At 38.3% G+C, this 26865-nt stretch overlaps 1 protein-coding gene across 4 annotated transcripts in view; it reads right to left on the bottom strand.

The window, feature by feature from the left end:
* The window catches only part of LRP1B (LDL receptor related protein 1B), a 2138546-nt gene that overhangs the window by 1175149 nt on the left and 936532 nt on the right, over positions 1-26865 (bottom strand). For all 4 annotated transcript variants that reach the window (XM_051849573.3, XM_070071546.2, XM_002712121.6 and 1 more), the window contains exons 4-6: positions 25910-26029; positions 23745-23873; positions 1664-1921 (exon numbers count right to left, since the gene is read on the bottom strand). In XM_051849573.3, the coding sequence (XP_051705533.3) occupies positions 1664-1921; positions 23745-23873; positions 25910-26029 (507 nt within the window). The remainder of the gene's footprint in view (positions 1-1663; positions 1922-23744; positions 23874-25909; positions 26030-26865) is intronic.

Here is a 26865-nt window from a genome sequence, read left to right as displayed (position 1 = left end):
GGGAGGGATAAAAGGAGTTTGGATTAGGAAAAAATATGGAAAACTGGGTGTGACTTATTAATTATGAAAATGTATAACGGAAGTTGGGTGAGAGTTATATTGAAGTTCTTCATATTTTATAAATTTGTTTTGTAAATTTAAAACTATTCTGAGATAAAATGTGTAGGATACTAAAATTACATATTAAACAAAAGATTACTATTGGGATATATTACATTTTGAGAAAAAAGGGGCATAAGTAAGCTTAGAAAATAATTTATCCTGCAATTTATTGACTATTCTAGTTATTTCACTGCCCGGTATTGGGGAGGCTAGAAACAAAAACATTTAGATTAGTTGAGGCAAGCCCTAATGTGGGAGGGAGCGAGGCCTTCTGTTCAACCTCCAACTGCTTGCTAAGGCAGTTCCTACAATACATCACAGGGCAGCCTTCCTTTTGGTGCTACAAAATGTCTTTTACTATTTGTTATAAATGGATATTTCTCCACAGACTCTGTGAAATTGCCAGAATGCATTGCTCACATTAGAATTTTGGTCCATTTTCACAATATGAATTACTTTATCAATTGTTTTATTTATGTTACAAGGCTCTTCAAAGTATTTGAATGTTTCCATTTAAGTCTATTAAGCCATACCTTTATATTCCAATTACTACAGTTTTTACACCAAATTACTTAATATAATCACAATTACTAAGCCCCACATACTAGTATTTCTTTATGCTCAATAGGATTTCACAAACTTTCCATTCAACTCTGTACCAAAAATTTCAATAAAATTTAACTATCAGATGCAAAGTACCAGAAATTCTAGACCTGAAAAATGCATTTATTCTATATAACACTCTTATTTCCTTCTGGATTATATCCCTTATATCTTTCATTCCTCTATTGATGTTTTTGTTAGCAGTCTTTGTAACAAAAATATTCTTGCAAATGATAACATAGCTACATACATGTCATGTGTATGCATTCTCTGGGCAAGCATCAGCACATTTTTATACTCCTTTCTGGAATGGAGAGGGGAGAAGGGGTGTGTGTGTATCTGTCTGTGTGCGTATAAAATCATGATTTTAGTTTATGGTGATACGTAGGCAGAGAATATCAATTCTTAATTTCTAATACAAGAAATTGAAGTTAATAACAAATCCCAAGGTACTTTATGGGAAAAGTTGTACAAATACTTTGATTTACAAAAAAAGTAGTTGCTGCCGATTAACATAAATAGTTTTCAAGGTACTTTTTAACAAGATTGTAAGTTCATCAGCTCTGTTTCTTGCTTTCTCTAAGATATCACAACTTCACTATCACATTGTGAACTATCACTCTGAAAAAAATTATAATTCTCAGCTAGGTGATACTGTAATAAGCATTAAAGAAAGAATTACAAGCAGTACTGCAATTTACTACTTACATAAATAAACTTTCTATATGCAAAACATATAGAAAGGAATGAATAGAGTTATTTAACTAAATCCAATTTGTGTGTATATATATATACACACATATATATATGAATATATATGCATATATATGTGTGTATATATATACAACTTTCCAATACTCACAAGCTGTGCTGGAAATCTGAGAATCCTGCCTACTGGTCTGTAAATGAAACCTTTAAATGGTAACATACTCAGAAAAGAGTGAACTGAAATACTCACTGTGGAAGGATTGCAGAATATGGATTGTCCATTCATCTGTTAACCTTCCTGTTTTTGTTATCTGAATACATTTGAGTTGATATGAAGATTCTCTTGATTCAATCCAGCAAATCATGTCTTCATTATAAATAAAATCCAGAGCATGAATTTCATTGCCATTGGCTGGGCTCAAGGTTGCCATTTTACTTCCATTAAGATAGAAAACTTCAATTGTTTCAGAATTTGCAACTAATAGCATAGGTGGCCTCTCTGTAGGTTCTGGAATAAAACAGGAAGAAGGAAGTGAGTTCAATGACAGTCACTGTGTTACACTGTTTGACAACTTTGCATTATTCAGTAAAAACTATTCTTATACTTTTAATGCATCTTTAAATTTATAAAAATGCTTTCAAAACTATTTTTAATCATGTATATGCTTCATTGACTATTTCAGCTCAGTTTTTTTTAAGCAAACATATTTCACTGAACATTTGTATTCCTTATTGTGTAATCATAATATGTTGTCTAAATGTGAAGGCAACGCTATTTACTTTCATTGGCAGTAAATAAAGGAAATGCTTTGGGCTGTTTTTCTCACAATGATGATGGATCTGGACTGACCTTTCTGTATAATTTTCCAGGCTTTCCTTGTGAAAAAGGGCATGCTTTTTTGAGATGAATTGATGAGGCCAGAAATAGATTCTCTGGCGTGGAACACCCAAAGCTCATAGGCTCATACAGAGAGTACACCTGTGACTTTGGCCTCATTGGCTCCTGGACTGACCCCAACAGCCAACAATCACACATTCTCTTAGCAACTAGATTTTGATTACAAGCCACTTCCTTCCATATTCCTTCCCTGGAATCAGGAAAATAAGATTCTAGATATAGAAGATTCTTGTTGAGTATCACTTTTTTGAACAATGCAGCTTTGCGGGTGTTCAAGTTGGTGAATTTTCATGAAAGCCTTCTCAATAGCCTATTTAAAAGTAACGGTAAAGCCTCACATAAAGCCACTATGGAGAAAATTTAGCTATACAATAATATTCAGAGTAACTTTTATGCAAATTAAGGAACAAATTTGGAAATCTTCAACTTCTGTTTTTTCATAGTCCACATGGAGTGCATCAATAACTCCCTCCCACTCTGACATCCACACATCAGGAATCCCACCCCTTTACACTGACCATGGCTTCCAGCTTGATCCAAGCTGCTATCATCTCACATCTAGAGAACGTCAATGGACTTCTAACTGGTTTCCTTGCTTCCATCAATGCCTTTCTCCTCTTTACTATACCCTAACAAAATAATCATAATTATTGTGGGTAAAATGGTGCTGCCTTACTCGTGGCGCCATCTTATCCCAGACGCCATCTTAGGCCCTGGCTCCTGTCGCCGCCTGGCATGGTAGGCTTTGGCCCTAAACCTCATGGTCCAACCACCAGTGTAAAGCTCCACCCCCAACCTAATGGGTTTCGCTTCTCCTACTTCCCTACCTGCCCCATGACAAAGGGATATCAGGACAGGTGTTCTCTTTTTCCCTCTTCGCCCCTTCCCTCTGTTCTGTCAGGTTTCTCCCAATAAACTTTTTCCCTTACTCTGTTGTTTTCTGGTGGCCTTACAATTATGTCTTTAAATCACAGGGCAAATAAGATCAGTCCTCTGCTTAATTCCTTAAAGGGATCCAATCTCAATCAAAACAAAAGCCACTACCTTTGTAAGAATGTGAAACTCCATCTGATTTGTATTCCTACTAGAGTTTTAAACTTCATCTCCTCACTGTGCTTACCCTTACTCATCTCACTCATACATAACTGCGCTTCTTAGTGCTCCTTGAACAAGCGAGGCAAGTTGCCTTCTCAGTTACTTCCCTCTACTTGGAATAAGCTTTCCAAACACCAGAATGGCTGGCTGACTTTACGCAAGCATCATATTCTGGTGAGGGCTTCTCCTGTCACTTTATTCTAAAACCTACAAGCCTCCATACTCTGTACACCTTCATTGTCTTATTTTTCCCTTATCATCACAACATAGTATAGACATATACAATTTATTTCTTCATTTGAAAATGAGAGAAAAAGGAAGAGAGAGAGGAAGAGAGAGAGTGAGGGGATGGGAAGAGAGAGAGAGAGAGAGAGAGAGAAATGAATGAATCTTCTATCCACTGGTTTACTTTCAGATTGACCACAACAACTGGGACTGGGCCAAGCTGAAGCCAGGAGGTTCTTCAGGTACATGGCAGGGCCTCAAATACTAGGGCTATCTTCTGCTGCTTTTTCCAGGCTGTTACCAGGGAGCTGGATCAGGACTGGAGCAGCAGGACTTGAATGGACACCCACATGGGATGCCTGCATCGCAGGTGGCAGCTTTACTGTTATGGCACAAGCCAGCCTTATTATTTATGTTTGAGATTCATTGCTTATCTGCTTCTAACACTGTATCACTAGCATCTAGAAAAATGCCTAGAACCCAGTGGCAATTCAGTACTTTTTTTTTTTTTACTTAATCGGTTTTTTTTTCAACCTATTAAGTAAATCCAGAGAAAAACTGGCAACTGAGAACATTTCTAAGCATCATTTGATCTTTCTATAAAAAAAAATCACGTTGAGTATTGCAAAATGGGAGAAAAAAGCACATATTATGGCTACATGACTAAAAAAGTCTAAAGTTTTTTTAAAGATTTATTTATTTATTTGAAAGAGATACACAGAATGAGGAAAGTCAGAGAGAGAGAGAGAGGTCTTCCATCCACTGGTTCACTCCCCAACTGGCCTCAATGGCCGGAGCTGCGCCGATCCGAAACCAGGAGCCAGGAGCCAGGAGTTTCTTCTGGATCTCCCACACGGGTGCAGGGGCCCAAGGACTTGGGCCATCTTGTATGTTTTCCCAGGCCATAGCAGGGAGCTGGATTGGAAGTGGGGCAGCCGGGTCTTGAATTGATGACCATATGGGATGCCGGCGCTTCAGACCAGGGCATTAACCCACTGCACCACAGCGCCGGCTCCCCAAAAAGTCCAGTTTTTAGGAGTATTTTTTAGTGGCTTCTATTATTTCTTGCGGGAGTAGGGGTCACAGGTTCCTTGTGTTTTCTTCAGATAAGAGTCCTTTAGTGAGGATGGTTTGGAATCATTCCTTGCAAGCTTAAAATACCAACTCTAAAATGCATCCCCAATGCCTTCCATGAATGTTTGAGCTTTGCAACCCCTTAGAATTCTCCCAATAACAACACAGAATTCCTCTCTACCTTAAAAATTGAAAAATTTTACTTATTAAACAATAAATAGCAAAACAAAAATGAACAAAAGATATTAAACATTGTACCCCAAAAGGTTTTCCCACTGGAGACAACACACTTATCTTGGACTGCAAGAGTATAAACCAGCAAATAAAGCAAAAAATGCTAAGAACAGGGGACAGTGTATGGCATAGTGGGTAACGTCACTTCCTGCAATGCCAGAATCCCATATGGCTGCTAGTTCATGTTCCAGCTGCTCCACCTCTGATCCAGCTCCCTCTAGTGTCGTGAGTAAAGCAACAGTGAATGATCCAAGTGCTTGGGTCCCTGCACCCACCTGGGAGACCCCAATAAAGCTCTTGGCTCCTGAATTTGTCTTGGCCATTGGAGGCATCTGGAGAGTGAACCAAAGGACCCATTCTCTCTCTCTTTCTCTCTCTCTCTCTCTCTCCCCCCCCCACTCTCTCTGTAATTATGACTTTCAAATAAATAAAAACAACTCAAAAATCCTAAGAACATTTCCATATCAAAGAGCTTTCTCAGAAACATCAGTAAAACTGTAAACCTCCTTTGCTTAATAGAACCTTCTCAACTGACCACCTCTGCCTGATTTGTCATTCAGCTTCCTAATCTCTTAAATCTGTGTTCATCTGTGTTATACTTGCGCTTGCCATTCCCTAATTTGGAGGTCCGGACTTGGTCTTTTTTCTGCATTCCTAGTGCTGTCATTTTCTGGTGCACTTTGTACTTCTGAAACCTGTTGGATACAGATTTCTCAGGTTATGGCAGGGTCTTAGAGGGTTGTGTTTTCACTTTAACCAACATCTGCTGACAGTAACGTCAGTGCTTAGTGTCTTTATCTGACAACTGAAATGACCTTTCAGTGAAATTGCCTTTCACTTAAAATGAGACAGTACTGAGCTTTCTTGCTACAAAGCATTATGCAAAGCCCAGGTGCAGATAACCATTTCTGTGCAAGCTACTGGCCAGTGACGTTAAGTATATCATAAGCATACTTTGGAGAGAGGCTAGAATATAAAGTGGTACTGGGATTCCCCTGAGAAACTGAAATAAAATAGGTTAATAGATAACTTAGGCAATGCTTATTTGACACAATTAATTTATTTGGCTTTTATAAATGCTTTTTGAGTGGTTTATTTGGTCATTTTAGTGAAAATATTTTTTTTCTTTTTATTTTTTAAGGTTTATTTATTTATTTATTTATTTTTATTTATTTATTTTTTTTTGACAGGCAGAATTAGACAGTGAGAGAGAGAGACAGAGAGAGAAAGGTCTTCCTTCCATTGGTTCACCCCCCAGATAGCCGCCACGGCCAGGGCTGCATCCATCCAAAGCCAGGAGCCAGGTGCTTTCTCCTGGTCTCCCATGTGGGTGTAGGGCCCAAGGACTTGGGCCATCCTCCTCTGCCTTCCTGGGCCACAGCAGAGAGCTGGACTGGAAGAGGAGCAACTGGGACAGAACCAGCGCCCCAACCCGGACTAGAACCTGAAGTGCTGGCACCGCAGTCGGAGGATTAGCCTAGTGAGCCGCAGCACCGGCCTAAAGTTTATTTATTTATTCAAAAGGCAGAGTTACAGAGAGGCAGAACAAGAGAGAGAAAGGAGGGGGGAGAGGGAGAAGGAGAGGGGGAGAGAGAGAGAGAGAGAGAGGTTTTCCATCCGATGATTCCCTCCCAATTGGCCATAAGGCTGGAGCTGTGCCGATCTGAGGCCAGGAGCCAGGAGCTTCTTCCAGGTCTCCCACATGGGTGTAGGGGCCCAAGGACTTGAGACATCTTCTTCTGCCTTCCCAGGCAATGGCAGAGAGCTGGATCGGAAGTGGAGCAGCCAGGTCTTGAACCGGCACCCATATGGGATGCCAGTGCTTTAGGCAGCGGCTTTACCCACTATGCCACATCGTCGGCCCCAGTGAATATATATATATATATATATATAGAGAGAGAGAGAGAGAGAGAAAGAGAGAGCGAGCACTGATTTTAAAGCCCAGGATAAACAGAAACCCAGCAAAGAAAAAGTCAAAATGCTTCAAAATCTGACTTGGTTTAATAGTGGTGACTTTAAAAGGGCAAATGGCATACTGAATAAACGCTACTTATAATCATAGATATGAGTTACTTTAATGAAATAAGACTATGGGTTTCTGCTAGTTAATAACCGTGTCTTCCTTCTTTAGACAAATAAACACAGGGTCAAGTTGGGTGTGGGGGCAAGCCACTGAAACACGGAAACCCACAGAAATCACCAGGGTGCAAGGACTGAAATCTTTGAGTCTAGTTCATGACATCAGCTGATATAACCCTGGCAAGGATTGCAATCTGTCTCCACCTGCAGTGTATCTGATCTCTATTGTGTATCATTACCTCGAGTTCCACATGCTGACTGAAGAGCACTATTAGCTTGGGTAACGAGGATGAAAGACTGACCAGAATAAATGTGATGTTCTTATTGGATGCCATCCTTAGCGTCAATGGACAGTTTTCTCAAAGGAACAGTTGGGAAGCACGTTAGATGACTTCTGTCAAAGCGATACCTACATCAACACTTACTGAGAGGTAATAACCATTCGTTCTCCACATAGAAGAGACTGAAACACAAGACAGCACTTGCTCAACAGTGTAACTTAGAGAGCCAGCACTTAGATTGAATAAGCCTCTACCACAGGCCATCAATTGACTCATGCTGGAGGAGGAAAATGGTACTCACACACATCAGTTATTTTTACAGGATCAAAACAAAAAACTTATTCCTCTAAATAGTAATAGAGATATAAATTGTGCATTGTTTGAATGAAAAATGACTTAACATTTTCCAAGAATATATATTCAATTAATCAATGCTACAGTATTTGAAGATTGGTTCTAAAATTGGGGGTATAGAAGAGAAACATGGTAAAATGGAAACACTTATTTGACTAGATTCATAAAAGTATCTGTTTAAATTCCAAGCCATGGGGCCCGTGCCATGGTTCACTTGGTTAATCTTCCGCCTGCGATGCCAGCATCCCATATGGGCTCCGGATTTTTGTCCCGGTTGCTCCTGTTCCATTCCAGCTCTCTGCTGCGGCCCAGGAGGGCAGTGGAGGATGGCCCAAGTGCTTGGGCCCCTGTACCCGCATGGGAGACCAGGAGGAGGCACCTGGCTCCTGGCTTCAGATTGGTGTAGCTCTGGCCATGGTGGCCATTTGGGGGGTGAACCAACAGAAGGAAGACCTTTCTCTCTCTCTCTCTCACTGTCTAACTCTATCTGTCAAATAAATTTAAAAAAAGTCAAAGCCATTATAACATTGTAAAATGATCCTTATCCTCTCACAGTCTAGGGGTACACTAAAAGCATGTCTACATACTAATAATAATGATATTTTTAAAAGATGTATTTATTGGAAAGGCAGAGTGGCAGAGTGAGAAGAGAGATAAGAGAGGAAGCTTTTCTGTCTGCCTGTTTACTCCCCAAATGCCCACCTCTTCTACAGCTGGACCAGGCCATTGTGAGGAGTCAGGAATTCCATCCAGTCCTCAAACATGGGTGGCAGGGATCCAAGTACTTGGACCATCTCCTGCTATTTCCCAGCACACTAGCAGAATATGGCTCAGAAGCAGAAGCAAGACTCTATATCAGGCACTCTGATGTGGAATGTGGGTGTATCAGGTGATGGAGCTGTGCCATAACATCTCTCAAGAACATGATTTTCACATATAGTTGCTGCTAGATAAATGTTTTCAGTGTGGAAAAACAGGCATTGTTTTTAAGGCTTCATTTGAATCTCCTGTTCTTCCTTTCAATTAGGAGAGTATTCATTTATATAGTGTCCTTTTTTTAAGGGGTTGGAGTTCTAGAATCTGATACTTACAAGTAAATATAAACAACAAATATATGTATAAAAGAAATGTGTATGTAAATATATACCATCTAATTATAACATGTTTTCATTTCCCATAATCAAACCCATAATTGTAGGCAATTATCTCCACTGATTGAAGTTCAGTGGGTGTACCTCAATATTTGTGGAATTCTGGCTAAAACATTAAATGAAGAGTTGCATGCAAAGTACATAAAATAGTGAAAGTAAATCTAAAGTAGTGAGAAAAGAGAAAATTGTAATCTATATGGTTCAACAACTTGGCTTAAGCCAATATAAACATAAAATAATTAAAAGAGGAATTTGAACGTATTATTTTGCTTCATCATATCTAAGCTATATAAAGCTTAAAAAAAGTATGAAGTTAGAAATGAAAAGTTTTCTAAAATTACGCAAATAGAAAATTTAGCTATGTAATAGAAAGAAATTCTCTAGATTTAAATAGATGCGAAGGTATTATTAAAATAATTTAATAAATTATAGGTCAGCATTACCCAAATCATATTGAAAATGTGAACCAATTTAATAATACATAAAGGAAGAAATATATAGGTTTGCATTTCTCCACAAAACATAATGACCGAATTGATTTCTTCATGTTTTCCACTACTCTTTTGTTAATAAAAAAGCCTCTATATGTAAATGAAGGATATTGAATAAGTATATAATGTCCTATACCAGAAGAAAATTTTTATAACATTTAACAGAGAAAAAACATTGTATGAATGAATCAAATATGGAAAAGCAAGATACACTAAAAATATTATTAGGCTAAAAAATAAAATTTGTATTTCTACAACTTGTTTATATTCTGCCTTAGAACTACTTTTCATTATCATAATGAATTTATGCTGAATTATCCTTGAATGCATAAATGTATTTATTTAGAATATATAGATCACAGGCATTCAATGAAAAGCTGAAAGTAATCAAGGTCTTCAAGAAAGATATAATCTAGTAGAAAGTTTAAGGCATATCTACAAAGATCCGTATCTTTATAACTAAGTTTGGTGCCTTTCTTAAAAGATATATTTTGTCATTAAGTCATAAAAAATGGTTGTATACACGTGTTTAGTGCAGTCAGAAGTTCTGTTATGTTAATGGCATTTGATCTTAGTCTTGCCTTAATGAAACAGCAGGAATTTGACATGCAGAGATGGAAATAAGGAAGCCAGGATTTTAACCAAATGAAATGAAATCAGCATATGAAAGAATTATCTGCACACCCATTAATACATCATTACTATGAATCATATTAATATTATCTACATTTTACAGGCTACAAAACTAGGTTAGAAATTAAGTAAATTGGTTAAGATGATGTAGCTACTGGGGCAGCACTTTGGCATAGCAGGTAAAGTTGCCACCTGCAATGCTGGCATCCTATAAGAGTGCTGGTTCAAGTCCCGGATGCTCCACTTCCAATCCAGCTCTCTGCTGTGGACTGGGAAAGCAATAAAAGATGGCCCAAATCCTTGGGGCCTTGCACCCACATGGGAGACCTGGAAGAAGTTCCTGGCTCCTGGCTTCAGATTGGTACAGCTCCAGCCGCTGTGGCCAATTGGAGAGTGAACCATCAGATGGAAGACCACTCTCTCTCTCTCTCTCTCCCCTTCTCTCTCTGTATAACTCTTTCAAATAAAAAAAAAAAATAAATCTTAAAAGAAAGATGATATAGCTACCAAGTAAAAAGAACTGGATTCAAATACACAGTGTTTTATAGTGTTTGAGAAAGTAAGCTGAGAACATATTGAGCAGGTTATTGAATGTTATAATGATATATTTGTTTTTAATTTGGGTACAATGGTGTGCCAATGTTAATTTTAAGAAAAGAGTATAACATAATCAAAACTGTGCACTAGGGAAATACATTTGGCCTAGCAGTTAAACTGCTGGTAAAACACACTTGTGTCTTACACTGGAGTACCTGACTCCAGCTTCCTGCTAATGCTGACCCTTGGAGTTAACAGTGATGGTCAAGTAGTTGGATTCCAGTCACCCATGTGGAAGTCTTGGGTTGAGTTCAGAGCTCCCGATTTGGGTCTCAGCCCTGGGCCACTGTGTGCATTTTTGTGGTGAATCAGTTGATAGGATTTTGTCTCTCTTTCTCTCAACAAAAGAACAAATTGAAAAAAGAAAAAAAAAAAACAATACCCAGTGAATTAAGAATGTCAAGTCAGATATAATATACAGGATATTGACAGGTAAGTATAATTTAGTAGGAAGGATAAATTTCCCATTTAACTTTCTAAATTGCCTTTTTTCCTTATTTTATAAATGGCACAGTATAATTTATGCTAGATGAGAAAATAAAGTATAAGTATTAATTGTACATTACACAGTTGGTGATAATCTGGAATGAATTTGGAAAGGAATCAGGTGAAAGGAGAAAACTATCTTTATTCCTATGTAGATCAATGTATTTCTAAAAGGAAGAATGGCCCCATGTGACAAAATTCTTACTGGAAGGCCGGCGCCGCGGCTCACTAGGCTAATCCTCCACCTTGCGGCGCCGGCACACCGGGTTCTAGTCCCGGTCGGGGCGCCGGATTCTGTCGCGGTTGCCCCTCTTCCAGGCCAGCTCTCTGCTGTGGCCAGGGAGTGCAGTGGAGGATGGCCCAGGTGCTTGGGCCCTGCACCCCATAGGAGACCAGGAAAAGCACCTGGCTCCTGGCTCCTGCCATCGGATCAGCGCGGTGCGCCGGCCGCAGTGCGCCGGCCGCGGCGGCCATTGGAGGGTGAACCAACGGCAAAGGAAGACCTTTCTCTCTGTCTCTCTCTCTCACTGTCCACTCTGCCTGTCAAAAAAAAAAAAAAATCTTATTAAAAAAAAAAAATTCTTACTGGAAGCAAAGGTTATTAAGAGAAAAAAAAGCCCTTACTCAGAGGTCTTCCCAATAAACTCTACTATAGGTCCTCACTTAGGTTCTATGTGTTATATAGAGATTTTAATTAATCTCATTTTAAATTATAAAGAAGGTAACCCCATATGATGAGAATCCATATCCAGGGGTCAGTTCAGTTTCTAAGTGTAGCCAGCAGGAACTAATTTAGTTACAGAAACATTTTATAAACTCAAACATATCCCTCTATGTTTTAATTGGTAATATTTGCATTTAAACTTAAGATACTGGCTGATTTTAAAAATGTTTCAAAGAACTCTACTAAGAGACTATTGGAACTCGTAGAAGAGTTTGGCAAAGTAGCAGGATATAAAATCAATGCACAAAAATCAACAGCATTTGTATACACTGGCAATGCCACAGCTGAGAAAGAACTGCTAAGATCAATCCCATTCACAATAGCTACAAAAACAATCAACTACCTTGGAATAAACTTAATAAGAATGTCAAAGATCTCTACGATGAGAATTACAAAATCTTAAAGAAAGAAATAGAAGAGGATACAAAAAAATGGAAAAATCTTCCATGCTCATGGATTGGAAGAATCAATATCATCAAAATGTCCATTCTCCCAAAAGCAATTTATAGATTCAATGCAATACCAATCAAAATACCAAAGACATTCTTCTCAGATCTGGAAAAAAATGATGCTGAAATTCATATGGAGGCAAAAGAGACCTCGAATAGCTAAAGCAATCTTGTACAATAAAAACAAAGCCGGAGGCATCACAATACCAGATTTCAGGACATACTACAGGGCAGTTATAATCAAAACAGCATGGTACTGGACAGAAGCAGATCGATAGACCAATGGAACAGAATAGAAACACCAGAAATCAATGCAAACATCTACAGCCAACTTACATTTGATCAAGGATTGAAAACCAATTCCTGGAGCAAGGACAGTCTATTCAACAAATGGTGCTAGGAAAACTGGATTTCCACATGCAGAAGTATGAAGCAAGACCCCTACCTTACACCTTACACAAAAATCCACTCAATGTGGATTAAAGAGCTAAATCTATGACCTGACACCATCAAATTATTAGAGAACATTGGAGAAACTCTGCAAGATATAGGTACCGGCAAAGACTTCTTGGAATAGACCCAGAGGCATAGGCAGTCAAAACCAAAATTAACAATTGAGATTACATCAAATTGAGAAGTTTATGTACTGCAAAAGAAACAGTCAGGAAAGTGAAAAGGCAACCGACAGAATGGAAGAAAATATTTGCAAATAATGTAACAAGTAAAGGGTTAATAACCAGAATCTACAAAGAGATCAAGAAACTCCACAACATCAAAACAAAGAAGCCACTTAAGAGATGAGCCAAGGACCTCAATAGACATTTTTCAAAAGAGGAAATCCAAATGGCCAACAGGCACATGAAAAAATGTTCAGGATCACTTGCAATCAGGGAAATGCAAATCAAAACCACAATGAGGTTTCACCTCACCCCCGTTAGAATGACTTACATACAGAAATCAACTAACAACAGATGCTGGCGAGGATGTGGGGGAAAAGGCATACTAATCCACTGTCGGTGGGAATGCAAGCTGGTCAAGCCACTATGGAAGTCAGTCTGGAGATTGCTCAGAAACCTGAATATAACCCTACCATACAATCCAGCCATCCCACTCCTTGGAATTTACCCAAAGGAAATTAAATTGGCAAATAAGAGATCTGTCTGCACCTCAATGTTTATTCCAGCTCATTTCACAAAAGCTAAGACCTGGAATCCACCTAAATGTCCATCAAAACTAGACTGGATAAAGAAATTTTGGGACATGTACTCTATAGAATACTATACAGCATTAAAAAAATGGAATACATTCATTTGCCACAAAATGAGGAATCTGGAAAACATAATGCTGATTGAAATAAGCCAGTCCCAAAGGGACAAATATCATATGTGTTCTCTGATCAGTGACAACTAACTGAGCACCTAAAAGGAAAACTATTGAAGTGAAATGGACACCATGAGAAACAATGTCTTGATCAGCCCTTGTCCTGACTGTCAAGGAACAACTTACTATTTTATTCTTTTTAGTATTTTCTTGTTCTACTCAATACCATTGGTTGAACTCTTTAATTAACACACAATTATTCTTAGGTGTTTAAATTTACCTGAAAAGTGATCCCTGGTAAATATAAGAGTGGGAATAAGAGAGGGAGGAGATGTATATTTATTTAATAAAAGTTGGGTGGGCCTTGTGGGCACAGGTTCAAGTTCTAGCTACTCCACTTCTGCTCCAGCTCCTTGCTAAATGTGCCTGGAAAGGCAGTGGTAGATGGCCCAACTGCTTGGACCCTTGACACATGCGTGGGAGACCCAGGTGGAGCTCCTAGCTCCTGGCTTCCTTCTGGCCCAGCTGTGGCCATAGCAGTCATTTGGGGAGTGAGTAAATGGAAGACATTTCTCTCTGCCTCTGCCTCTCCCTCTCACTCTCCCTCTCTGTAACTCTGACTTTAAAATAAATACATAAATATTAAAAAAAAGAAAAAAAGAAAGCATGTAATTGCATAAATTAAAGAGAAAAATAAGCAAGGAAGGAGAAGGGAGGATGGGAGCAAGAGAGGGAAGGAAGAGGGTAAGTATCATTATGTTCTTAAAACTGTATATATGTAATATGTGAAATCTGTTTCATTTGTATAAATAAATTAAAAATTATAATAGAAAAGAGAAATGGAATGGTCACTGGGTGAGAAAATTGGTTTAAACAAGGTTATTCTCAATCATCTTAAGATGCTCTGTGCTTTGGGAAAGTGATAAGTGTAAGTATACAACTGATCAAAAAGATAGGGTAAGTGTCAAAGAGATTTTACAAACAAGACCAGTATAAGCAAATAATGAAGGATAGAATTAAAAGGGAGAGAATGATCCTGCAGGGAAAGCAGGACACACAGCAGACTCATAGAATGGCAAACGTCCAAAACAGCACCCCGGCCTCAGAATCAACCCTTGGGGCATTCAGATCTGGCTAAAAGGCCCATGAGAGTCTCACAGTCATGGAAAGCCACGACATGGTGGCAAAAACAATCTAAATGAAAGATCCTGGTGAACAAGATCCCAGCGGAAGGAACAGGCCATCAAGGAGGGAGGTAGGAACCTCCACTGTGATACGGCCTTGACTAAACAAGTTCAGAGTTGGTGAACTCAAGGGGCTTCCATAGCCTAGACAGCTCATGGCAAGAGCCTCGGGTGATTGCTGACGTCATAAATAAGAGTGCCAACTGTTAAATCAACAACAGGAGTCACTGAGTACAGGCTCCCCACATAGGATCTCTGTCCTTAATGTGTTTTACTATGAAACTTAAAGACAACACTACTAGTTGAACAATACCCTATACCTTGTGTGGTTATATGAGGGCAGCCTGTTGAAATCCTTGCTTAGTATATACTAAGTTGATCTTCAGTATATGAAGGTAATTGAAAATGAAACTCAATGAAGGGTGGGATGGGAGAGGGAGCAGGAGAGGGGAGGGCCACGGGAGGGAGGGAGGCTGGGGGAGGGGAAGCCACAACAATACAAAAGTTGCACTTTGTAAATTCACATTTATAAAAAAAAAAAGAATAATACATAGGATATCTGATACAAGTAAACCCTGAATTGCCAGGTTTATGAATCAATAAATGGGCTTATTATTTAAAAAATAAATGTTCTGTGCTAATGAAAGTGATCTACTAGAAAAGAAGACATTAGTGATTCAAGGACTCAGGACAATTGTGTGACTCTAATGCTTGAACAGGTAAAGAGAATATGGGATTGGTACACAAATGCAGATTGGCCTTCGACAGCAGAAATGTTAGTTTACTCTTTAATACAAATAACAGGAAGATGGAGTAATTGGTTCTACATTCACAGTGAATGACAGATTTCATGGAATCATACTAGAATGTTCTTTTTTAATTGATTCTATTTTCTCAGAGAAATTGAAATTATATCTGTATCTTAGAATAAGGAAGTAGAAGGTAGATAGATGAAAACTCGTTTTCTAGAGGAAAGAAAAAGGAAAGGTCGCTTAACCTACCTCACTGCTTTCTGACAGGGCTGTCAAAGCATGGAAACATACAACCTGTATTGACGATCCCAATTTTCTGCTTTGCTATTATAAGGGCTGATAAGTATTCTGAATAAACAATGATACTGATATACCAAATTGCTGGGTACTTTATCAGATTTATTCTTTGTAACTTAATGGTATGTTGCTCTAAATATCCAAGGCTTAAATTTACAATTTATCTAAGAATTTTGCCAGGATTATATCTCATAAAAGGCCGAGAGTTTGAGCTGTATGAGTCCCAGTGCTAAGAAACGCGCACACACATTTAAAAGGAAATCAACACAACACATTTTCTCTTCTCAGGACTAAAGTGACCCAAGGGAGCTTGACTGGGGAAATGCAGAATGTGAGTCATTGCTGTGAAGGGCAAGTATGGGCTCTGGGGGGGCGGGGTATGCACAAGGGCATTCTCCATCCACTGTTATTACTCCAGATGTTTTTGATCCCTGTTGATTCCAATTGATATACAGAATGCCTTGAAGGCTCTCTAATTTTTTTCTTGTAAGAAAAGGCAAAATTATTCTGTCTACTCAGTTTTTAAGGTTTTTTTTTTCCCCTGAGGATTACAATAGCTATATACTCCTACATTTTTCCCAAATAAAACAATGCAAACATTATATACATATCAATATGCTTGCCTCATCAATTTAACAACTCATAATTTCTATGAATTGAAATGTGCTTCATTTCTTTTCTTCACATAGATTTATACAATTTTAAAGTAAGGTAGAGATTTAATTATAGAGCATGATATAATTTGCCAAATATTCTAAATTGAGTGCTTTCAACTAATAATTTAGTAACCATTCTAAAAAACAAAAATTAAATATCATGATGGGAAGTTGTTGGGCCAAGAGTGTGGCCTAGTGGTTACACTGTGGATTAAAATGTTTCTGTCCTATGTCAGAGTGACTAAGTTCAAGTCTTGATCTACTCCCAGTTAATTCCAGCTTTCTGATAATGCACACCCTGGGAGGCAATGGTGATGGCCCAAATAATTAGTTTGTTGCCATCCCTGTAGGAGACTTGCACTAAATTACTGGCTTCTGGTTTCAGTCCTTGTTAGGGGCTGTTGTAGGCATCTGGGGTGTGAACCAGAAGGTGCGTTTTCTTTCTCTTCCTCTCCCTCTTCCTCTCTTCTCCCTCTCTCCATCTCTCCCTCATAAACAGAAGAAAAATAAAACTGTGCTTATCTGTTCATAAAGAAAATGTTTGTAAATTTTCAAATCTAGAGTATATAAATATTACACTATAAAAAAAAAACAACTCTCCATACTCTAACACAGATAACCTCAGCTAGATTGCAGTGGGGATAACAATTATAAGAGGGAAGGGAAGATGTACATTCTTTCAATATCTAGTATTTTCTTAGATTACGTGTAAACAAAAGGCGCCAAGACACATAAAATGCCATGGTTGTATTTTTAATCAATCTTGCAACTTTGTTGCTGAAAAAAAGATTGGATGTCAAGAAAGGTGCTAGACTGTGAAGATGATGTTCCCTAGCAAAAAAAAAACAAAGCCTACAGAATATTCATGAGGAGTTTTTACACCTCAACCCTGGCAAACTTATTAACAGTATTTGAGTAGGAAAAAAAATGTGTGTTTTGTAATTTGTGTAATGGAAAGTCCTTCAGAAATTCTTGCCCTATCCTGCCAGGGAATGTGATTTGCAACTTAGTGATGGATCAGGGAAGATGTAGGATGGAAACACTCCATAGAATAGAAAAATGATTTCAATGGCCAGGCTCCCTGGCCATGATTTCCGAGGCAGCCTGACAAGCCCCAGACTCTCTGCAGAACAGAGACTTGGGCAATATAGTCTCAGGACAGATCAGGGAGATTGCTCTATGGCTGCATTTGTACAGCAAGCCCACAGCCCTCATGAAGGTTTATGCGTACCTGAGAGGAAGGCCTTGCTAGGGAGGCTACCCCTATAGAAATTCTGCCTAGCCTCACAAACAACCCTATGATGTCAACCCCATGCCACAACCCGAGTCAGCCCTGAATTAGAGGACAAAATTGACCTAATATCTCAGTCTCCTTTGAATCTGTGGCAGGCTTCTTGCTCTCCATTTTCTGATTCTCATTATCCAACACCTTTATTTTGCTTCCCAAATGTTAAAGAAATTGCTAAAGGCATCCCAAGGACATTTACCAAGCACATTCTCTGTTTCAGGCATGCAGCCAGTTTCCTGCCACTTACTGCTAACCAGAGTGTGCACCATTTCATCACACATGTAAGACAAGGGAAACATCAATAGATCTGTGTTACTGTACGAGCGCTGATCTACCGGGCTCACTTCCGGCCAAAAGCCTCTCATACACCATCACATCTCAAAGTACCACTCACACTTAACGCTCAATTAAATGATAGGCTGGGGAGGAGCTAGAGCTTTGGACTATTCAAAAATACTAAAAACAGTGAATGGTGAATTTTCACACATCAGTCATTTTGGAGGAAGCCATTCTTAGTGAGATGGTATACTGAAACAGATCTGAGTCACCAGCTTCATCATTTAGGAAGATTACTAAGGCATAACATGTTACCCTTCATTAGCATATTTATATTTTAATACTAGATACTGTTTAAGAGATGAAAAGGAAGAACAGTCCAATACCTGAGATACTAGCAGCACTGAGTGAGTGGTGCTAAGATGGCTGATACTCAAAGTATGGCACAGAATTTGTCCCCCACTGTCCTTTTTAACCCACAAGCAGATCCAGCCCTGTCAGCAGCCATGAGTGATTCCCCCACCTTCCAAAAGAAAATTTAGAACTATTTACTTTTAGTTGGAAAATTGCCCCTAGTTTTTGAAGCAGTATCCATAGGAACTTAGATTTAATTCCTTTTTTGCCTTTAAAGAAATTGAAGGAAAGAAAACAGCAAGCAATATGAACCCACTTCCAATCAATCCATACCCATAGCTGTGCTTTTCTGGATTACACAGGTATTATTCCTTCTTTCAATTAAGAGTTCCAGTGCTTAAACAGTCTTCTCGACCTTAGTTCCTCAAACCAATGAAAAACAAAATATAATCTGTAATAAAATCCTGCCAGTAATTTAATGGGCTTCCTTCCCTCATTGCTCATGCTACCCCTTAGCAAGGGGGTACACTCTCTTTTCCAGGGCACCATTTGTTGCACTGAGCCTGCAATGATGAACATAAAATTATTTATTGTTCTTTGTTTTGCTGTTGCTTCAATGCAATCCGTAGACTTGCTGGTAGATAGGACACTAAAAAGTACAGTCCAATGAGACTAAATATAATAAATGAAAATGCCAAGAATTCACAACTTAAACACCACTTGGTATTTCTTTTATATTTATACATTCTGTACAAGACAGCTTTCAGTCCTAAATGTCTACATTCAACACATATTATTTCAAATCAGCCTAATAAAGTTAAAAGGAAGAAAGCTAATTTTTTAAAAGTAATTTTTCAGATTTAACAAGTCAGTCTTAAAACTCCTTTCTCAAAAAAGTAGATATACAAATTTTACTGTGTACCTATAAGTGGTTATTTTTAACATTTTTAAATGGCAAGTCTTAATTAGAAAATAACTAACATTTGATGTGTTTTATTCTAAAATAATGAACAATGCCTCATGACATGTATATTCTAGTATATATCTTTCTATGGTATCAAGCAATTCAAGTATCCATATTAATATCAAAGTTACTGTTTAAAATATATTTTGCAGATTTTATTTCAGAAATTATATTTATTTTTAATAAAAAAAGACACAGTATAACTATACACTTGGATTACACTGTCCCTGAAATTCCTCCCAAGTCTGAAACAACTGATGCTATATTTCAGTATCAGTATCAGGGTCTATCTAGCTTCCCATAGCATGACTTGTTCTTGACAAACTACATTGTTCTTTCCTATTCAATCCTGAATGTCTTCTACATATCCATGGTCTTGGGCCAGCCCAAGTACATTCTCATTACCCCACACTTCCCAGATGGTGAGACTCCTGGAATTGGAAGGGATATCAGGCTGTAGAGTCCAGAAGGGTTGAACAGCAGGGAAAAGAAGAGGGATCAATCTCAGCAGCAGTTAATTGAAAGGAAGAATAGAGGTGGCAGCATTGTGATGCATCAGGTTAAGCTGCTACCTTGGACACTGGCATCCCATAGGAGCACTGATTCTAGTCCTGGCTGCTCCACTTTCAATCCAGCTATCTGCTAATGTACCTGGAAAAACAGAAGAAGATGGCCCAAGTGCCTGGGCCCCTGCCACACATGTGGGAGATCAGGATAGAAATACTGGCTCCTGACTTGGCCTGGCCCAACCTTAGTCATTGTGGGCATTTGGGAAGTAAAGATGGAAGATCAATTCTCTCTCTCTTTCTCTCTCAACTCTGTTATTTCAAATAAATATATATGTCTTTTTCAAACAATGAAGAATAGAAAAGCTTCAAAATAGACTCAATGTATAACTTTTTCCCAATATTTGTCATGCATAGCAACACTATAAAAAACACTAATAAAATTTCCAAAAGATTTTTAAACTATGCATTGATGGATGTTTACATGTAATAGAAGCCAAAAATATCCTCTACTTTATTTGTTGTAAATTTGAAAAAAAAAAAAAAGCTACAACAAATCTAACAGTTTTCTTCTTGAATTGTTCCAGTACATTCGTTCAAGTAGCCCTATAACTTTTGAGCTAGCCAAAGTTTGTTGCAGGCTTATATGCATCTTTCTAGCTACATAATTTCCTTATAAATCACATCATTTTCCCATGGAAATTATTTAGTTTTCAAATGCTGTAGGCCAAGACTTTCCTCAAGCTAAGGACCCAGAGATAAAGGGATGTGTATTATCTACGATCAATACAAGACTCATCCAATTCCCTTGAAGTAGAATGGCATTACAATGTACCACTGCTGTTTGGTTAACACCCCATTATTGTCTGATAACCTATCTGTCTTGAAAAGCACAAGTGCTTCCATGGAACCGTAGGTTTTATTACATTATACTCTTCCTGTGTATCACAACAATATTGTGTAGATCAATAGAAACAGCAAAGAACAAGACTTTCCTCCTTTAGTTCATCAATATTTTAAATCAAATTCTCAGTGGTAGAACAAAAAAGGAACATATAACTTGACCTAATATTTCTCAAGGGTTGCCTCCTTCCCCAGTAAATACAACTTCATAAACCAAATCAGTAATGTAAAGAAATAAACTAAGATGTACAAGAATGTTTCTTTCTGATTTTTGTATATCAACATGTTTTCTAAATAATTAACCACAGTATCTCAGGGAAATGGCTGAACATAACAAGGGCTATGTGTACAGGGACCAAACAGCAACAGCTTGCAGAGCAAATCCAATGCTTCACTCAATCTGGCTTTAGAAAAAAGAATTCTATCTCACGCCTAATTGAGTGATTGCTAATAAGGGAGGGGGCAGGGAGACTACTCATTAACTTGTCAACACAACTTAATTCGCAAATTCATTATACAAAACCAGATTTGGGGAAAGTTAGAAGTCAGGTAGAATATCATACTCTATATAATTTCCTACACTGATCCCAAACTAATTCAGTCCTAACACACAGAAAAAAAATTGCCTTATCCTATTGTAATAAGCTCATTCTACAGTTTCTTCATAAGACGATCAACCGTATTTACTGAGTATTTACTTCAAGCTGGAAACAGCGAAACTACATCATTATTTCTAGGCAAGCTGTAAAAGACAGGTTGAAACATAAAATTCAAAAATTTAAGGATGAAGCACTCATTTAGTAGTCTTTTTTTTTTTTTTTTTTTTAAAGACAGTTACAGACAGAGATAGAGACAGAGAGATAGGTCTTCTATCCGCTGGTTCACTTCCTAATTGGACACAAAGTCCGGAGCTGCGCCGATCTGAAGCCAGGAGCCAGGAGCTTCTTGTGGGTCTCCCACGTGGGTGCAGGGGCCCAGGGGCCCAAAGACTTGAGCCATCTTCTACTGCTATCCCAGGCCATAGCAGAGAGCTGGACTGGAAGAGGAGCAGCCGGGACTAGAACTGGCGCCCGTATGGGATGCCAGTGCTTCAGGCCAGGGCTTTAACCCACAGCACCACAGTGCCAGCCCCCAACTTAGTAGTCTTAATTAGAAAGACATTTTCATTCCTTTTTATTTTCTCCCTCCACCCCCTTTTCACTTCATTTTCTCCCTCCCCTCTTTCCCTTTTATTCCTTCTCTCTTTTTTTTTTAAGATTTATTTATTTGAAAGTCACAGAGGAGAGGCAGAAAGAGAGAGAGAAAGAGAGAGAGAGAGAGAGAGAGAGAGAGAGAGAGGACTTCCATCTGATAGAAGACTCCCCAATTGGCCTGCACAGCTGGAGCTGTGCCAACTTGAAGCCAGGAGCCAGGAGCCTCTTCCGGGTCTCCCACCCAGGTGCAGGGGCCCAAGGACTTGGGCCATCTTCTACTGCTTTCCCAGGCCATAGTAGAGAGCTGGATTGGAAGAGGAGCAACCGGGTCTTGAACCAGTGACCATATGGGATGCTGGCACCTCAAACCAAGGCAACTGCACTGGCCCTCTTCTTTTTTTTTAAACAAATATTGAATACCTAGATATTCTAAGCAATGATCAGTACTGAATAATTAATATTCAGACAACTTGATACTCTTATAATGCTTCCATTATTCCAGACAAACCATATGGTAAACAAATAGACATAAATGAATTAATTTCAAATGGTTATAAAGAAAATAAAACAAGATAAACCATGTAGTGATAGAATAGATGTTTGTAAATAAATAACACTGGGAACTAAGATAGCATTGGAGATAGTGTGCATAATGAAAGTAGAATGGCAGAGGACATCATTGTGTATGTTGACATTTTAACTGATACTCAGAAGATCAGAAGGAAACACTATTGCGGACATCACAAGGAAAAGCAATCCAGGCAGATAAACAAAAAGGGAAAGAACTCAGGGAAGAGCAACATGGATGGCAAAAGACAAGGAAACCAGTAAGATTGCTTTTGATGATGAAAGGAGAGTAGTGGGAGACCAGATTGGAAACGTAAATGTTGCCAGACAGTTAGGCTCCTACACGTCCTATATGGTGTTCAGCTTTTGTTCTCATGGGAGATTAGAGATCTGGTTGATATTTTATCAGGTCACTTTATCATGCGGAATAGGACAAAATTTGGAGGCAGTCTTAAGCCTCAAGAAATAAGTTAGGAATCTATACTAGTGTGAGGATTCAGGCTGGACAATAAACAGTCAGGTTGGTCTCAGTGGAAATGAGGATCGGAAAGTCCCCCTAAGACAGTGCAAAGTTATCTCCAGCAAGATCAAGGTAAAGTACCCGTCCCAGTCCTTGGGAGGTTCCATTTTATCAGGAGTGGTGGGTCTACCCTTCTGAATTCCCAGTTTACTGTGAAACATGTTACACATCCTGTCCTTCTGATAGATCTTTTGTTTTATCACAAGCAAGTTAGGGCAGCTCAGGCCTTGATGAGTTTTGTCACTGCATTCTAACTGTTGGCTGACTATTAGTTTTTCCTCAAGCTTGTGCTTAAAAACCCCGCTACCACCAGGCTCTCTGGTTTGCCTCCCTTGGAGCCCCCCATCCTGGCAGCTTTGGCAGGAGGATCCTGACTTAAATAAATCTTGCTTTACTGTCTGCCGTGTCTGCATCGAAATTTTTCTTTCATGCTAGACACAGACCAAGATAAACTTTCTCTGTCACCATTTCACCAGTAACAACAGAAGTCAAGGAAGGCGATGCGAATCTAAATCATTTAACTCACTTCTTTAAAACAGGTTTCTGTGAACTAGACATTTTCTACGATGGAAAGAATTCTCTAACAATCAGTGATAGCTGAAAGAAGTCTTTAGATTTCTAGCTATGGATTAGCATATCAAAATGAAGCAAAATCTCTCTCTTCAATGTCCAATATTCCAATGTCCAGTGTTCAATATTGCTACTCACCCCTTTCCAGTGAAAAGGCACTATAGAAAGGAAACAGAAAATCCATGAAGCACAACAACAAGCACAACTTACCATTTTTGGCCTTGCAAGATCTGTTGTCTGGCTGCATTATGTAGCCCTCTACACAACTGCATACATAGGATCCATGTGTATTCATGCACATCTGGCTGCACGTACCATACGCAGCACATTCATCTTGATCTGAAAGGAAAATTGGCATGATCTGTAAGCAGGTTTATTGCTGAGCTTTATTTTTCTTGTTGAAGAAAACATTTTTTTAAAACTTTGGAAATAGATCATTTTCTGAAAAAAGAAGAACCAACATCATGAAGTCCTTTCAAAACTACAGCAAATGAAAATTAAATCTATTGCTGTCCTAGTCCAAAAAGTTCAAACTTAATATGAAATAATTTACTTTAAAAGATTTGCATTTATGATGAGCAGGTCAGATGTCCTTGGGTATTTTTGTGAAGGCATTAAGTTTACTCCTGTTGAATACTTACAGGGTTTATAATACTGATTTTTCACTATTTTAACAAAGATTTTGTCTAGTCACATAGTTTTCAATCAATAGATTTAATAAAAGTTCTGCACTAAGGTATGCAAATCATTCTCACTAATTTAAAAAGAATAAATCATTAGGGTCCTGTTCAAAAGAAAAATTCCGACTGAATTTTACTTTAATATCTACAGTCCTTTTCTACTCTTTGTCACTTCCTCTATCATCTGTTCCAAATCTCTACAGTCAGTAAATAATTTTTGATTCATAAATGACCAAGCAAATAAAAAGATATTGTGCCAATAGTTAATTTGTGGATAAACATGTTGATCTCTACCCCGTGACATGAGTTTAATGGAATACTAGATACTATGCATTTCCTTATACTAGAGGTATGCACTACTTATAACAACACAGAGAACTAAGTGAACCTGCTTGGCATTGGAGAGAAAAAGTTAAATGAAGACTTTCTATTGAACTGAGTTGAAAGAATGATCTGGATTGCCTTAGAATAAAAAAGGTTGAAAAGAAAGTAAAGGGCCAGCGCCGCGGCTCACTAGGCTAATCCTCCGCCTAGCGGCGCTGGCACACCGGGTTCTAGTCCCGGTTGGGGCGCCGGATTCTGTCCCGGTTGCCCCTCTTCCAGGCCAGCCCTCTGCTGTGGCCAGGGAGTGCAGTGGAGGATGGCCCAGGTGCTTGGGCCCTGCACCCCATGGGAGACCAGGAAAAGCACCTGGCTCCTGGCTCCTGCCATCGGATCAGCGCGGTGTGCCGGCCGCAGTGCGCCGGCCGCGGCGGCCATTGGAGGGTGAACCAACGGCAAAGGAAGACCTTTCTCTCTGTCTCTCTCTCTCTCACTGTCCACTCTGCCTGTCAGAAAAAATAAATAAATAAAATAAAAAAAAAAAAAGAAAAGAAAGTAAACAGAATAAGTAGATAAAATATCATGTGAAAGGCATTGAGATGACACAATAGACATTTCAAGGTGGTACAAGGAATCAAGTGGAAGAAGGGTACGTGAGACAAAGCTGTGAAAGATGAGATTGGGAAAATTCTTTGGCACTCTGATTATGAAGTAGTTTCAATTAGAATGCTAAACAAATTGGAGAATTAGACTAAAATTACTCAATTTGGTCAAGGGTCTTTTGGGTGGATAAATTTGGAATCTAAGAAATTCACAAAAGTGGTAAAACAGGTTTCTGTGAACTAGAAATTTTCTACAACGGAAAGAATTCTCTAATAATCAGTGATAACTGAAAGAAGTCTTTAGATTTCTAGCTATGGATTAGCATATCAAAATGGAGCAAAATGAAAAAGATCAATATTTATGTTTATTATTTTTACTTTTGGTAAAATGTTAGTGGCTTGAAATGCCAATGCAAAAATGCTTAATGCGAGAGAATTAGTAATAATTAACTTATTAATCTATTTATTAACATGTGTCATTTAGATTACAGCTTTATAACATTCAAGTAGTCAAAATAATCAAATCCAATATGTTAACGTAAAACCAAAACACTTTCCAATTTTATATTTTTCAATTAAGTAGAAAATTAACTAGTATCAGTTCATGTGAAGTTATGAATTTATGTTGGGATGATTGCTAAGTTCTAAATTTTAAGAAATAAAATTTAATATGAACATTGTAGAACACACAGAAGGTACTCAAAGACATGTAATTAAATTACTGTTAACAGTGTCTGTGCTAAAAGTCTAAAAAGCTACAAATCAAACTTACCTTTACAGCCTCTCCCATCTTCTTTTACTTCGAATCCATCTTCACAGTAACATCTTGTACTGTTTCTCATTACTGCACATTTATACTGACAGTTCAACTGCTGGCAATTGGATAACAATTCTGTTAATGAAAAACAAATAGTCTCTGTATTTAACTGTGCATGCACGTATGTTTATATTTAAAATATTAATTTATTGCTTATATTTATATTGATTTAAATATATAAAGGGGCTGGCACTGCAGCATAGTGGGTAAAGCCGCTGTAGTGCCAGCATCCCATATGGGAGCTGGTTCAAGTCCCAGCTGCTCCACTTCCAATGCTACTCTCTGCTATGGCCTGGGAAATAAGTAGAAGATAGCCCAAGTCCTTGGGCCCCTGCACCCACAACGGGGACCCAGAAGAAGCTCCTGGCTGCTGGCTTCAGATTCGCACAGCACCAGGCACTGTGGCCACCTGGGGAGGGAACCAGCAGCAGATGGAAGACCTCTCTCTCTCTTTCTCTCTCTTTTCTGACTCTGCCTCTCTGTAATTCTGCTTTCTAAATAAATAAATAAATAAGTAAATAAATAAAATATATAAATATATTTACTCAGGGAATAACTAAATAACAGGTTTGATTTTCTCCCAGAAAGTGTCTATGATTTTTCTAGAAAAGTAACAATATTTATTCTCTCTAAAATATGATGGTTTGTATTTGTTTGAAGTATTGTAAATAAAATTCATGATCAATGTGTTTGGTCTCCCACTTTTTAGCTTATTACTATATTCAAAGTCACAAATCTTTTCAAATTCTAGCAAATTAAATTATTTCAAGAGGAAAAATGTCAACTCAGTGTTGATTTCACCACCTATGACTTTCATATCTGACATATCAATTGATTTTCTATCTTTTTAGGACTTGTTTTGATTTACCAATCCATGTGTAACCTTCATAGCAATCAATGTGAATATATTT

This window comes from Oryctolagus cuniculus, chromosome 3 (assembly GCF_051225735.1).
Source record: "Oryctolagus cuniculus isolate XC-2025 breed Fujian yellow rabbit chromosome 3, ASM5122573v1, whole genome shotgun sequence".
NCBI classification, from domain to species: domain Eukaryota; kingdom Metazoa; phylum Chordata; class Mammalia; order Lagomorpha; family Leporidae; genus Oryctolagus; species Oryctolagus cuniculus.
Note: the sequence above shows the minus strand (reverse complement) of the source record. Positions and strands in the feature narration are given on the sequence as shown.